We start from the raw sequence: 12,685 nt of genomic DNA on the forward strand, positions 1-12,685 counted from the left end.
TCTTCCAGCCCACATGAACTGATCCTTGCACAAACGACAAATTATCAAGACATCAATACAGACACAAATACAAAGGTTTCAATATTTCTGTATTAAAGTGCAATTCAAAAATAATATAAACAGAGTTAACTTTAGTTATGGAAAACATTTATGCCTTTGTGTTCAGAATGAAAGCATTTATTAGAAAAAAGTTTATTTCATATTTTTTACCGAGTAATAAGTTCAATTACTAAAGGGAAAATAGACAAGTATCCATGACACATACCAGTATGTCTTGAGTTTTTCTTTGTGAAGTACAGCCCTAGCATCAAGGAGGGAAGAACGGATTTCCTAAATGCAAATTGTATTCTCCACTATATTAGTGGAACAATAGTTCTTTTAAGAACAAATATAAGAGGAATATACATATGAAAAGTCATTATTAAATGCTTAAAACAACCCAGAATATTGGTTGCTTCTTTGTAGCTCATGGACAAAACCTATTTTTAGTTTTCTCTATTTCAAATTCAAATTCAAGCCATCTCTTCCAATACTATTTAATTGCAGAAATCTTATCAAACATGGTTTCTTATTCATGTATGGAGTTTTAATATTTTTGCTACCTCACTATCCCTGGTCTAATGCTTTCTCTCAATGGTGTAGTTCGGCTAAATCTGTACAGAAGCCTAACAGAGAGAAATTGCTTCAATATTCATGTCAGGACTTTACTAATGTAGTTGTTCATTCCCATTTTCTGTAGCAGAAAAAAGTATTTTCCTTTTAGATACAATATTCTGTGTTATATAGCTGCTACTAGTTAGAAATGAACTGATTTCCAGGAGATCAAAGATTTTGAGTCCTGTTCCTAGAATAATGAATGCCTGTTTATTGCTCTTACTTCTGGACCAGATATTATTACACTGTTTGCTTAATTATATTTTATTTTAGTCCTCTTGAATCCAGCTAGCTATAAAGCCATATCTTTGGTTCCAGTTCACATAAATGGTTTCAACTCTAGTTTCCTTTCTGCTGTATGGTCAGGGCAGACAGATACTCTGGGCTAATTTGAATAAGACTCACTGCCCTACTCTTACACCAGACAGAAGACATTTTAAAGACACAGGTCCTGCAGCCAAATTGAAAGCAGAGAAACCTGCTGTGCAGTTCTTCAGATGCACATACAGCGAGACTATCTCTACCTGGCATCCTTCCAGAAGGATAAAGTAGTGATGCTACAGAAAGTGGAGATAAATCTTTACAGCACAGCTGTATGTGGCACGATATCTAAAAACCAGAAGGCAGCAACAATTACTGAGAAGAAAAGGTAGGAATTGATTAATCTTTTGTATCTCCTTCCTGTCATCCCTTCCTCTTTAGCTGTCAATTTCTAGAAATCAGTGGAAAGCTTTTTTCAATTCTAGAGATAGAGGTGTCTGAAAATTCCCTGTTATGCATTAATCTGCATGGAGTGAAAATACCACGCAGATACCAATGGTATTAAACAGATATGCAGAAAAACAGAATGCTCCTTCATGAATATCTGTGTCACATTACTAAAGTGTTTTGTTTATACATAAAGTTTGAATATTTCATCCCTGCATAAGTGAAGTTGCTTTATATGTATTTTATAGCTCACCTTTCCCTCCAAATTAAGGACTAAAACAGTCACGGCAGTCCTATTCTAGCCTCAGGACAAAAAGCACTTAGTTAGGAAAGTACTGCTGTCACCGCTCTTTTGTATTGCCATGCTGAAAGTTTAACAGCAGGTGTAACATCGTCCAATACTATGCATGCTACCGACACAGGATGGCCTAGAGATAAAAAAAAGCAAGAGGCAGCAGCAATGGCAAAGTCTTCAAAGTCAAGAAACATGAGAAGGTGGTGCTTGGGCTCCTGTTAGTTGTTCTTCTTTTCCTCAGGTGGTGCATAAGGAGGTGGTTGATCCTAAAAGGAAAATCATATTTAATTGACACATTCCTACTTAACATACAGCACATTTGAGTTTTATTCATTTTCATAATTTCTGCCCGCTATTAAAATATCTCAGAGTTCTTAAAATTTAAGTCAATATTAAATTAAGACATCCCAGTGCAGTCCCTTATGTGATCTGTAACAAGATGGACAACTATAATGAGGGACTTCAAGCCACAAGATTTCTTGTTCTTCACATCTTTATAAGGGAAGTTCAGTGCTACCCAGTAATATGTGGTTATGCGAAGACCTAGCTCTCTTGAGAAGGCTCTAATGCTGGGAGAGGTGGAAAGAAAGAGAAGAAGAGGACAGCCAGCAGCAAGGTGGATGGACTCAGTTACAGTGGTGATGGGTGTGCCATTGGAAGACCTAAAGACCAGGTTAGGGACAGATGATCATGGTGAAAATCTTTCTACCTGGTTGTTAAGAGTCAACAACAACTTGATGGCACATAATCAGTCAATTTTATCTATAATCGATGGGATCAGATGGGATAGAAACAGACAATGAAACATGGATACCGCTGCTTCATTTAAAAAAAAAAGGAGAGGAACACCCTAAAATTAATACAGTAAATAACAATACATGGACACTCTATCTATCTATCTATCTATCTATCTATCTATCTATCTATCTATCTATCTATCTATCTATCTATCTATCTATATCACCTCATTTTCTCTAGAATTCAAAGCTTCCCAGTATTACTATGCTTGTACAGTAGAAAGCAAAAATGCCAGGTGTTCTTACTTTAATGTAAAAATTATGTTCAGTGTAAACAGCTGCAGATTTTATTTAGCTAAATGCCAGAACAGCAAAAATTTTAGAACCACAAAACCAAATCTGCTCCTCCGCTGTGCTACAGAATATCTATTCTCATTTGGTGGTTGAACCAAGTATTACAACTGAGAATTGGGTAGTTTAGACACAACTAAATTAACACAACAGAGGATTAGTCCATAACAGAACTCATTACTTATTTCTCAGAAATTCCTCTCCTAATTTTTCAAGACAAGATGGTCTACCTAAAAAAAGGATGGACAATCACTACTCCCTTGGCCCCACCTTCTGCCACAAAATTCTAGAGCAATTCCTTACCATAGGCATGTAAACATTATGAGGATTGGCTGGGTTATAATAAGCACTGGAAGTTGCCTCTGCTGCTTTATTGGCACCTACAAAAAAGAAAAAAGGCAGGCAGAACTTTTAAAACAAATGCAAACACTATTCACATTCACAAATGCTGTCTAGTGCCTTCCCATGATTTTCTAGATAAAATGAAAGTGCAGATTTGTAGCCTGAATAAGGAAGAATCTGGACAAGGCTAAGTACTCAAAATTTTTTAGACATGTTAACCACATATATTTTGGGGAGGCAAGAGACAGAAGATTCCACAATGATCAGAGACTGAGATCAAGAAGTGTCAGCTAACTGTATCTCAACAATTAGCGTATCAAACAGAGTATATAATTTATAAAACAGAATCTGGTCATATTTTTACAAGCAGGGGTCACACTCTTCCCCCCTTTATTATTCTTTAGGCAGCTAATGCCCATAGGTGGAATGGCACTGATGACCCAGGAAGGGATGGGGCCAGAATTTCCTACTTGGGTTTTTTCCAGGACAGGGTGGAGGGGGGAGTACCCAAAATAAGGAAGTAGTAAGCCTACCAGAGGCTTAACACCAAATTCCAGTAGCACAACCCTGCAGAGTTTCTAAGTACAAAGTTGGGACTGGGGGCTGCTGGGGGCTCTTGCAACTCATCTTGAGAGTTTATGTTTAAGATAGGGGTGTTTCAAAGAACAGGATATTTGCTTAATCAGAAGAAAACAACTTGGTTAAAACAACATGACAATAATTGCTCCTCAAATAACTTACTTAAAACCCAGAAAATAATAACTAAGAGCACAATGCAACTGATCCAGTTCTAAGCGAAAGCAATCCTGTATTCTTACCTGACATTCCGGGTTCTGTCCAGGTCCTAGGAGCTAAAGGTCCTGGTTCAGTGGGAGCTGAAGGTCCGGCAGCAGAAGGGCCAGGATATGGGGGAGGAGGTGCCATGTACATAGAGTTCATCCCAGGAGGTGGTGGATACACACCTAAAGAAAGAAAATGTATATATGTACAAACATATCACAGATGTATTTACAGTATGCTGGTGCAGGTTCACATGGACTATTTTCTTTCATTTCACCTTTTTCTTTAAAAATCAATCAGGAAGTCTTTTCCAAATCGTTTACATGTTCAAAGAGAGATGACTACTGTTCAATCTGTATGCTTGTGCTGATCCTGCAACTGTTCCTCTTGATGTATAATATAATATATAGGACAGCAGCAGAATCATTTGTGGAGAATGGATGTGGTAAACAGCATACCCAATACCTGAAGCTATGAGCCACAGAGACAAGCCTTAATTCTATCTTTAGTACAGGTAATCCCATTCAAAATGAATATATTCAATCATAATCCTTTTCACAGTGGCAGCTCTATAATGTTGCTATTCATATTTCCTAGATCTGGCTAATTTTTTCAGTCATTTCATTTACATGGAATAGTTATCTATTTTATAGTTCTATAGTACATTTTATAGACAAACATTATATAGGTCTGATATTTGATTGTTTAAAAACATTTTATACGCTAAATGAAGAGGAAAAAAAAGGAACAAGAATTTAAAAACCCACAAAACTTATCTTAGATAATAAACAAAAAGAGACAGCTCAGTTCTGAATAACAATATTTTATAAAGATGGTTAAAAATTCACCTGGAGGAAGTGCATATGGATATCCCATAGGCTGTGGAGCAACTCCATACCCATTCATTTGTGCAGGCATATAAATATATGCTCCAGAAGCTGGCTGTGACACAACGTAGCTCCCCGGTGGAGGTACATAAGCACCAGGAAAAGGTGGTGGTGCATACCCATAGCCGAAACTCTGAACTGGGACTCCCCTAGAGGCTAAACACAGTATATTTAATAAGCCAAATTCAGCACATGAAACCTTGGAATTTAAATAATTATGTCTTAAATCAATTAAAATTATACGGAATTTAAGCAAATTATCTGATTAGTTCACCCATCATGCTCGTTATGTTTTTGCAGGTAATGCACTCCAAGCAAGATTATGAAATTAAGCAAACTAGAGAGTACAGCTTCTGGGCCGTTTACCTGCAGTGGTCACTGGAAGCGTCTATATTTTCTTCTAAGTAACAAAATGTGTTTATATGCATGCATGGAAGCACAGGGGAGGCTGTGTATTCTCCCCTCTGGGCCATGTGACTGGAAGAAGAGAGGGGGCTTAGAATGGAACAGGCAGCATTCCAAGTCACTGCCCAACACCCATTTGCCTTTGCCATAGGGATACGATGGGGATATTTTTCCATAATGTTTTTCTCCACAGCTGCCAACCTAATCCAACCCATTCTTGAACTCAAGTCTTTATTTTGCCTGCTTCTCTGGACTCATTCTATTCAGAGAGTTATCCTGCTGATAGACAGATAGGGTCCAAGGCTCTTTACATAGTTTTTCTTCAACGTTCTGTTGGGTTGGAAATAATGTAATAAAAAACATGTAATGGAGGTGGGAATAGCAGCATTTAGGACTGACCTTACATTAGGGTTTAAGTATGACTGAAGAACTATCAGCAGGTACATCTGTCAAGTATTACCATCAGAAGCAGAAATCAACTCCAGAATGATCTGCCTCGGATGGAGGGAAGTGAGAAGGAAGTCTTACCATCACTTGCAAGCTTGAACATCATTTGTCCAAACTCTATGGCACCTCCACTGAAGAAGCTCATTTTAAATGAAGCCTGACCTTCCCAGCCACCTAAGAAAAAAATTATGTTAAAAGTCTTAATTATGGCAGCTTCCGAAAAGGTTTTTAAGACAAAAACAGGGATAAATTGAACATGATTTGACTTCAATCAACAGTTTACAAGGTAAGTTCAGAAATAGCTTCAACAAATAGTACCATAATAGAGTATCCTATCAGGCACACAATGAAGCAGCAAACACATGCCAATCAAAGAACTACCAGAAGAGCAAAACAAAACCCCCACCCTTACCAGCACTGGCAAGGCAGGCCACAGTACATAAACAGAGAGCAAATTCCATCCCATTTTAGCACTGAAGTTGTTACCTAGCTGGGTAATGAAATGTTTGCAAGAAAAGAACCAAGCTCAGAGAACCCCAAGGACTTCACAACTATCTCATTTTTGGCAGCCGCAGGTCCCTCAACATTGTATTACTGAAATCCAGAGATGAGCTACCAACTTTCAATAGGCGTATTAAGCCTCTGGTAGGATTAGCCTACCTATGTTATTAAAGAACCCTTTAAACTCAAGTAAAAAGGGCCAAAACCTCACCGTCTTTACCAAAGCTGTGGGATGGGAGGAAGATTGCCGAATAACCCTAACTTCACTGTATATCCCATCTTTTCACAGAGGAAGGAGTATTAGGCATGTTCATCACCTTGAGTTATTTGTAAAAATAATAAAGGCAAGATAATAAAATCTAAAAAAAAAATGTCTTTAAAAATAAGTTTTCAAAATAAAATCCAGTTTTACTTTTTTTCCCCAAATCAAGTTAGAGTGAATTGTGAAATTTCTCATAAAGTATTGAATGAAGGATAGCAGACATAACACTCAGCTATCAAAAAGTTCCATTACTGGTTTGTTTGTTTGTTTATTAAATTTGTCCCCACCCATCTCCCCCCAATGGGGGACTCTGGGCAGCTCACAACTCATTAAAAACAATAAATAAATATACAATTAAAAGCCTATATACACAATTACAAAAAATAAAGGAAAAAGTCCAGGAGGCCGATGGTTCAAGGCAGCAACGCCAGGCCTCTAAGGGGCTAGCCAACCCCACACTTGATGACTTCCCTCCTTGCCCCAGGCCATATGGCAGAGCCAGGTCTTCAGATTCCTCTGAAAGGCCAGGAGCAAGGGGGCCAATCTCACCTCCGGGGGCAAGATATTCCAAAGGGCGGGGGCTACAGCAGAGAAGGCCTGCCTTCTGGACCCTGCTAATCGGAGCTCTTTCGCCAAGGTGGTCCGGAGCACGCCCTCTCTGTGTGATCAGGTGGGACGGGTTGAAGTCGTGGGGAAGAGGCAGTCCCTCAGGTAACCTGGTCCCATGCCATGTAGGGCTTTAAAGGTGATAACCAACACCTTGAATTGGACCCGGAAGCAAACCAGTACCCAATGCAGCTCGCGGAGCAATGGTGTTATGTGGGTATATACCTACAAAGAGACATTGCCACAGATTTTCAGTGGATGTATAGTTCTGAGTTACAATGGAAGTTCAAATTGAATCCCTCAAGTTTGATTTTACATATGATTACTCCAAAAAAGTAAAAAAAAAATAATTTGCTTCTATAACTGATGATACATACCTCCTGGTTCTGCTTGTATTACTCCCTTGATATAATTGGCAGAAAATACTGGCTGTTCAATGGAGCATCCCTTCACCAAGTGGAATGGCATCATGAAGGACATCATTGGGTCTTTGTTTTTTGACACAAAAATAACCTGCAAAACAAATTTATGTCTTCACATTTTTTTTAAGAAAAGCACAGGAAAGCTAACACAGAAATGAAAATATTTGCAATCTACATCCATATCAAATCATCAGCTTAAGATTTACATTTGGAATCATAATATTTTTTACTCCAAAGCTAACACATCCTAAAAGCCTCTTCCTAAATGAGTAAAATAACCAATCAAGATAGGTATCTTTTAGAAGGCTGTTCAGCATGGTCTAGCTATACTTCTTATAACTTTTGTTTCTTGCTTGAGCAGGTCTTCAGTGAAGATCTCAATAACCATGCACAGACCAACTAAAAGAAAATCGTATGCCAGATCCTGAGATAATATACAAAAGATTTAAAACTCAACTCACAATCCTTTTAATTCACACACAAAAGCAAACATTTTAAAACAGTTTCAAAACAGTGATGAAGTGTGTCTATTTTTCTTTTTGAGCTGGAGACAGTTCCAGAAACAGAAGGATTCTATGCTATATAGGACTCATCTCTAGTGTCTGTCAACCTGATGGATCCTGACAGCAGGCCTGCAAGCAAAACACCATAGGCTACTCTTAAAGTCCACACAAGATGAGTGCAGTCAATCCTTTGAATAGTCTACTCTCAAGTATTTAAAACATTAAACTCTGTCTGAAACTGAATTGTTGATGCAGTTGGTACTATACCAGTGTTACCAGTTCCAAAAGCCAGACCACTACAACTATTCCAGTGGCTTCAACTGAAAGGTAATTTTAAAGACTTCCACATGGAAGGCATTAAGCAGTTCAGTCAGAGCGTGTAAATGATTAAAGCATGACTTGTTTTAGATAGGATCCTAGATGTGAAACACTTAAATTGGGGGGGAAAAAACACTCCTAACCACTAACTTCACTTATGATACTACAGGTAACTTTGAGTCAAGTAAAAGCACCAAACCGAGGAGGAGTTTTGCAGAAAACCCGTACTACTTTGAGTATTCCTAAAAATGTGTTTTCAGAAACTGAAAATATTGTTTTGGAAGCTTAACTGGGGAAATTTCCCCCCTTGTTTTTTCACTTAGGAAGGTTGGATTTCACTCAGGACTTACCCGAAATGGAGTGAGAAAAACCATTCCTTTCTTGGTGCCTTTGAAAATCTCTGGATTGCCAGTTACCTCAGAGAAAGTCAGCTCCACATCTTTACAGTGCTTGAGAATACTTCAAGGAAGGAGATATGATACAGATACATTAGTATATAACTAGGTTTATTAATACAGATGAAGAATCAACTTGCAAAACTTATTAAAGGGTGTTTACTAAACTCAGTCCAGAAAACGTGGCTCAGGAGATCATCTTTGTTTAAATTGCAGTACAAGTTTCCCAGTCAAACACTAGTTAGCAACGTTAGTGACTATACTATCCCCAGCCTAGCAATATCTATTATTATTGTTATTTGCTCTTACTGTTAAGTCCTTAAGATCTGCCTCTTTTGTGTTCTTTATTTATACCTATATGTATAAAACTGAAATCTGCATAAAAGCATTCCAGATCACTCAACAGCACTGCTTGGAAAATAGCTTTTGTCACAAATCACCTCTATTGGAAGTGAACTAAACAACTTGATAGTTAAGTACAGAGCCAAACAATTTTGATTGTGACAAGGGGGAGATCTCCTTCCCTGCATATAAAATGCTTACTTCTATGATGACTGGATCTGCCCACCAAAGTATGCCAAAATTTGGAACAAATTCAGCCAACTGTGACTTATTCATTAAGCTATTTTTCAACAAGCCCTGGATTAGTTTGAAAATTTATGGCTGTAACATTGTGCACTTATTTCAGAGCAAGGTTTGTTATACACCAAGCAGACTTGCATAAAATCAGATTATAATGAAACACAACTATCTATTCTTATTTCAATAACTAATATGGAAGATATCTATACTCTCCCAGCACCCCACCAAATGTATCAAATACTCATGCAGGATTATGCAAATAGTTTTTCTTTCTTTTTTATTCTCCAAAAACAAACTAGTTATTTAGAACTACAGCAGTTCATCATGAATTATTTGATATGAGTGCCCACAAGCAGCTCTGTCAGCCAAACCAGGGGACTCATTGGTTTACTGAGGACCTCCAGATAAAAGCATCAGAAATGATGCCTGTAGCACCACTGGAGGAAGATGAACAGTGAATCTGATGGAAAATAGGTAAGGACCCTTGTTCAGGCCTACTCCATGACAATTAGCGTGGCATAGTATCAGAACTTCTTTGCCCTTATTGTTGACAAATTATAGCCCAGTAGCATTGATTAGATGGGCTACTTTGTGTTGAACAGAGATGGGCAGGAAGACTTGCCATCAGGCCACTGTGACCTTTCTGCACAACATTTTGCCAATAAAGCCATTCACAGTCATGTAACCTTTGATTCTTCATAGGTAGGGTCTAAAGTGGAAATTGGGTCAGTGTCTTTTAATATTATTTGGGACTTCTTTCAGTGTCTGGACTCTAAGTTGAAACGGTGTTCTCTGGCACCTCTGGCTTAAATCCATGTTCCTTCTGGTTTCTTTGGATGGCTGGGGCAGATAGCTGAGTCCAGATGGCAGTCAGTGCCTCCTTTGTGGAATGGGTGATGCTCCCTCCTCAGGAGGCCTTCCCTGGCCCCAGCCATATTGAATAACTATTGCTGTCTCCAGATCCCCTTCTTGATCAAGTTTTTGGGGAAGAAAGTGGGTGTCAGTTGCAGAGCACCTAGCCAAAATGGATTATCTGGCCCCTTTCAGTCAGAAATCTAGAAGAAACAAAAGATGGAAACACTTTTCATCTCTCTGGTGGATGTCCTATGACTGGGACCTGGTTGGAGAGAATGGATCCCTCCTGGACTGCTCAGCAGCATTCATTACAATTAATCATGATATTCTTCTGCCAGGTTTAGGAGGTGGGGGCACTGTTTTACAGTGGTTCTGCTCCTTCAGGAGTAGGTAATTCCAGCTGGTGGTGATGGGTCAAGTTGGCCCAGTGTGTGCTCCCTTGTGGGATGTCTTCTCTCCCTTACATAAAGGAGTCATCAATCTGTTCAGGGACAGGTATCATCAATACACTGGTGATACCTAGTTACATATTTCCATGTTGGGCAGGGCCAAGCTGAAGTTCCTGACTCTATCTGAGGCTGTTAGGTCTAGATGACACAGAGCAGACTGAATTTGAATCCCGGTAGGAAAGAGGTACTATTCAGCTCTGGTTTTACACTCTAGACAAGATAGTGTTCCTCTGAAACAGCAGTTCTACAACTTGAAGTTCTTCCTGGTTTCATGCTACTGCTGGAGAGACAAGTGGAGGCCATGGCCAGAGGAGCCTTTACCTTTGGGTGGTGTGCCAACTCAGCCCTACTTGGAGTTGGAGGCCCTAGTGATAGTAACTCATGCACTTCTGTCCACTAGACTACTGCAATGTGCTGTCCATAAAACTGCCTTTGAAAATCCTCAGAAATTGAAGTAAATAAAACTAATGGGGAAAAAATTGCACAAAATTCTGAATATTTTCATCAAAAAGCAATCATTTGTTGTTCAGGATTTCTTTTTTTAAAAAATGGTGACCTGTTACTGCTGAAGAATGCTGAGAACAAGGTTAAGCTTTTTAATTTAGCACTCCACTGATCATGTAGAAATCATGTGATTCTGATTTAACTCTTGTTGTTTTTACTTCCAGGCCTATGTCAGTATCACAGCTCTGCTGTACCATTTTTTTGTTTGTTTTTGTATAATTCTGTAATTGTCTTTTTGTTTCAAGGAAAACAAAAGCGAAAAATGATGAGTTGAAAATATTTACCCTCATTTGTTTAATCAAGTTATTATGACATAGTCACTCATATTTCAGTACTGAAATGTACAATCCCACATCCAAGAGACAGAGACAATGCAACATAAGGAATTACTATCAAATGGTGATAACGTAAATTCCAGTACCAATGAAAATAGCAATAGCAGGGTTATTTATATTTAACAAACATGCGTAAAATGATGCTGAAACCACTTGGAAAATTACAATTGTGTTAACTCATCCAAAGTGTACTTTTACCATATGCTCCATTTGTGTAGGAAAAAAAATTAGTGTGGCCTTTATATGACAAACTGTTCCTTGGTCCCAAACACTTGATACCCTTTGAAGAGCAAAACTGGAATACCATATCCACAACTCATCTGTTTTAATGTATTAGTAGAGTACTACTATCTTAACGTAAGGAAACTACTTTCCAATGTTTTCCTAGGAAGCCAGTTACTTCAACATATTTCCTCTTAGGCGATGAGCCTGCCAGAAAAATCATACAGAAATGTATTTCGGGCCCAGGCTTTATTTCCTTCCCCCTATCAAATTGTACTTATCTATGGTATGATGGAAAGAGAACATGTATTCGATAATGCAGTCTCCTTAACTCTCTGCCCTCCACATAAGTTGCCCTCTAGATACACCCATTATTCCCAACCAGCCTAGACTGGGGAAGACTGAATTAAATTCGTACCTACTAAAGCTTAACAAGGGGAGGAAAAAGTATGTGTGTCACAATTACGGCCCACGTCATAAAACAACAACAGCACTACTGAACGCAGATTTCTGCACGGAAGGGAAGTGGAACTAAAGGCCGCGCAGCCTGTTTGGGGTTACAGTGAGACAGAACAGAACAAAACTAGCCGTGAAGGTTTGCTTTGCTACCACCGCGCTTCCCGGCCAGGAGTCAGAATCCCGGGGAGAGCAAGACCGGAGCGGGAGGGGCCTAACCCCCCTACAGTCTCTCGACAATCGGGCACACGTCACAATCCCGCTCCGGGTGCTGGAAAGATGCGAGCTGCTCTCGAGCTCCGGCGCGGCGCTTGAGGCCGAGGAAACCGGACGGCTTCCCAGGGAAGGGTCGCTCTGCAGCGCATTACAGGCGCCCATCCTGCTGCTCAGGTATAAGCGCCCCACACGTATCTCGTGGTCCTCGAGGATACACAACCCCCCGATTCTTGCCGCCGCCCCTTACTCGCCAAGTCCAGCCTCGCCTCCGGTTACCTTTCCCCGTGGGGCGGGATAACCCCGCCGCCGAGCGAGTGGTTCCTGTTCACCGCCATGTTCCCGGCCAATGGCACCGACCGAGGCGGTCCTTCTCTTTCGTCCCTCGCCAAATACGGCAGAGCCGCCCCGTAGAGGCCGTGACCTCGTGGCACGCAGGCCCGCCTCCCGGCGGAG

The 12,685-nt window shown here is 39.8% G+C and overlaps 1 protein-coding gene across 1 annotated transcript; it reads right to left on the minus strand.

Moving 5' to 3' along the window:
* Positions 1-72: 72 nt before the first annotated feature.
* WBP2NL (WBP2 N-terminal like) lies at positions 73-12,653 on the minus strand. Its single transcript, XM_007428435.3, has 8 exons — positions 12,509-12,653; positions 8,569-8,677; positions 7,353-7,488; positions 5,688-5,780; positions 4,716-4,910; positions 3,906-4,049; positions 3,049-3,125; positions 73-1,923 (listed from the first exon to the last, which is right to left on the minus strand). Exons 1-8 carry the CDS (start codon positions 12,565-12,567, stop codon positions 1,876-1,878), a joined length of 861 nt encoding a protein of 286 aa, XP_007428497.1. The 5' UTR covers positions 12,568-12,653; the 3' UTR covers positions 73-1,875.
* Between the last annotated feature and the right edge of the window lie 32 nt (positions 12,654-12,685).

The sequence above is a fragment of the Python bivittatus genome, unplaced genomic scaffold, assembly GCF_059951505.1.
Source record: "Python bivittatus isolate LINGU-HERP-01145 unplaced genomic scaffold, Pbiv_v1 ctg000330_np1212, whole genome shotgun sequence".
NCBI classification, from domain to species: Eukaryota; Metazoa; Chordata; class Lepidosauria; order Squamata; family Pythonidae; genus Python; species Python bivittatus.

Excerpts from the sequence above, each read along its gene's own strand:
- WBP2NL (XM_007428435.3), bottom strand. The coding sequence starts at position 12,567 with ATGGCGGTGAACAGGAACCACTCGCTCGGCGGCGGGGTTATCCCGCCC. Across the intron at positions 4,911-5,687 it reads GTTCAAGCTTGCAAGTGATG|CCTCTAGGGGAGTCCCAGTT; the intron begins GTAAGACTTCCT and ends TACTGTGTTTAG. Across the intron at positions 1,924-3,048 it reads ATAATGTTTACATGCCTATG|GATCAACCACCTCCTTATGC; the intron begins GTAAGGAATTGC and ends TTTTCCTTTTAG.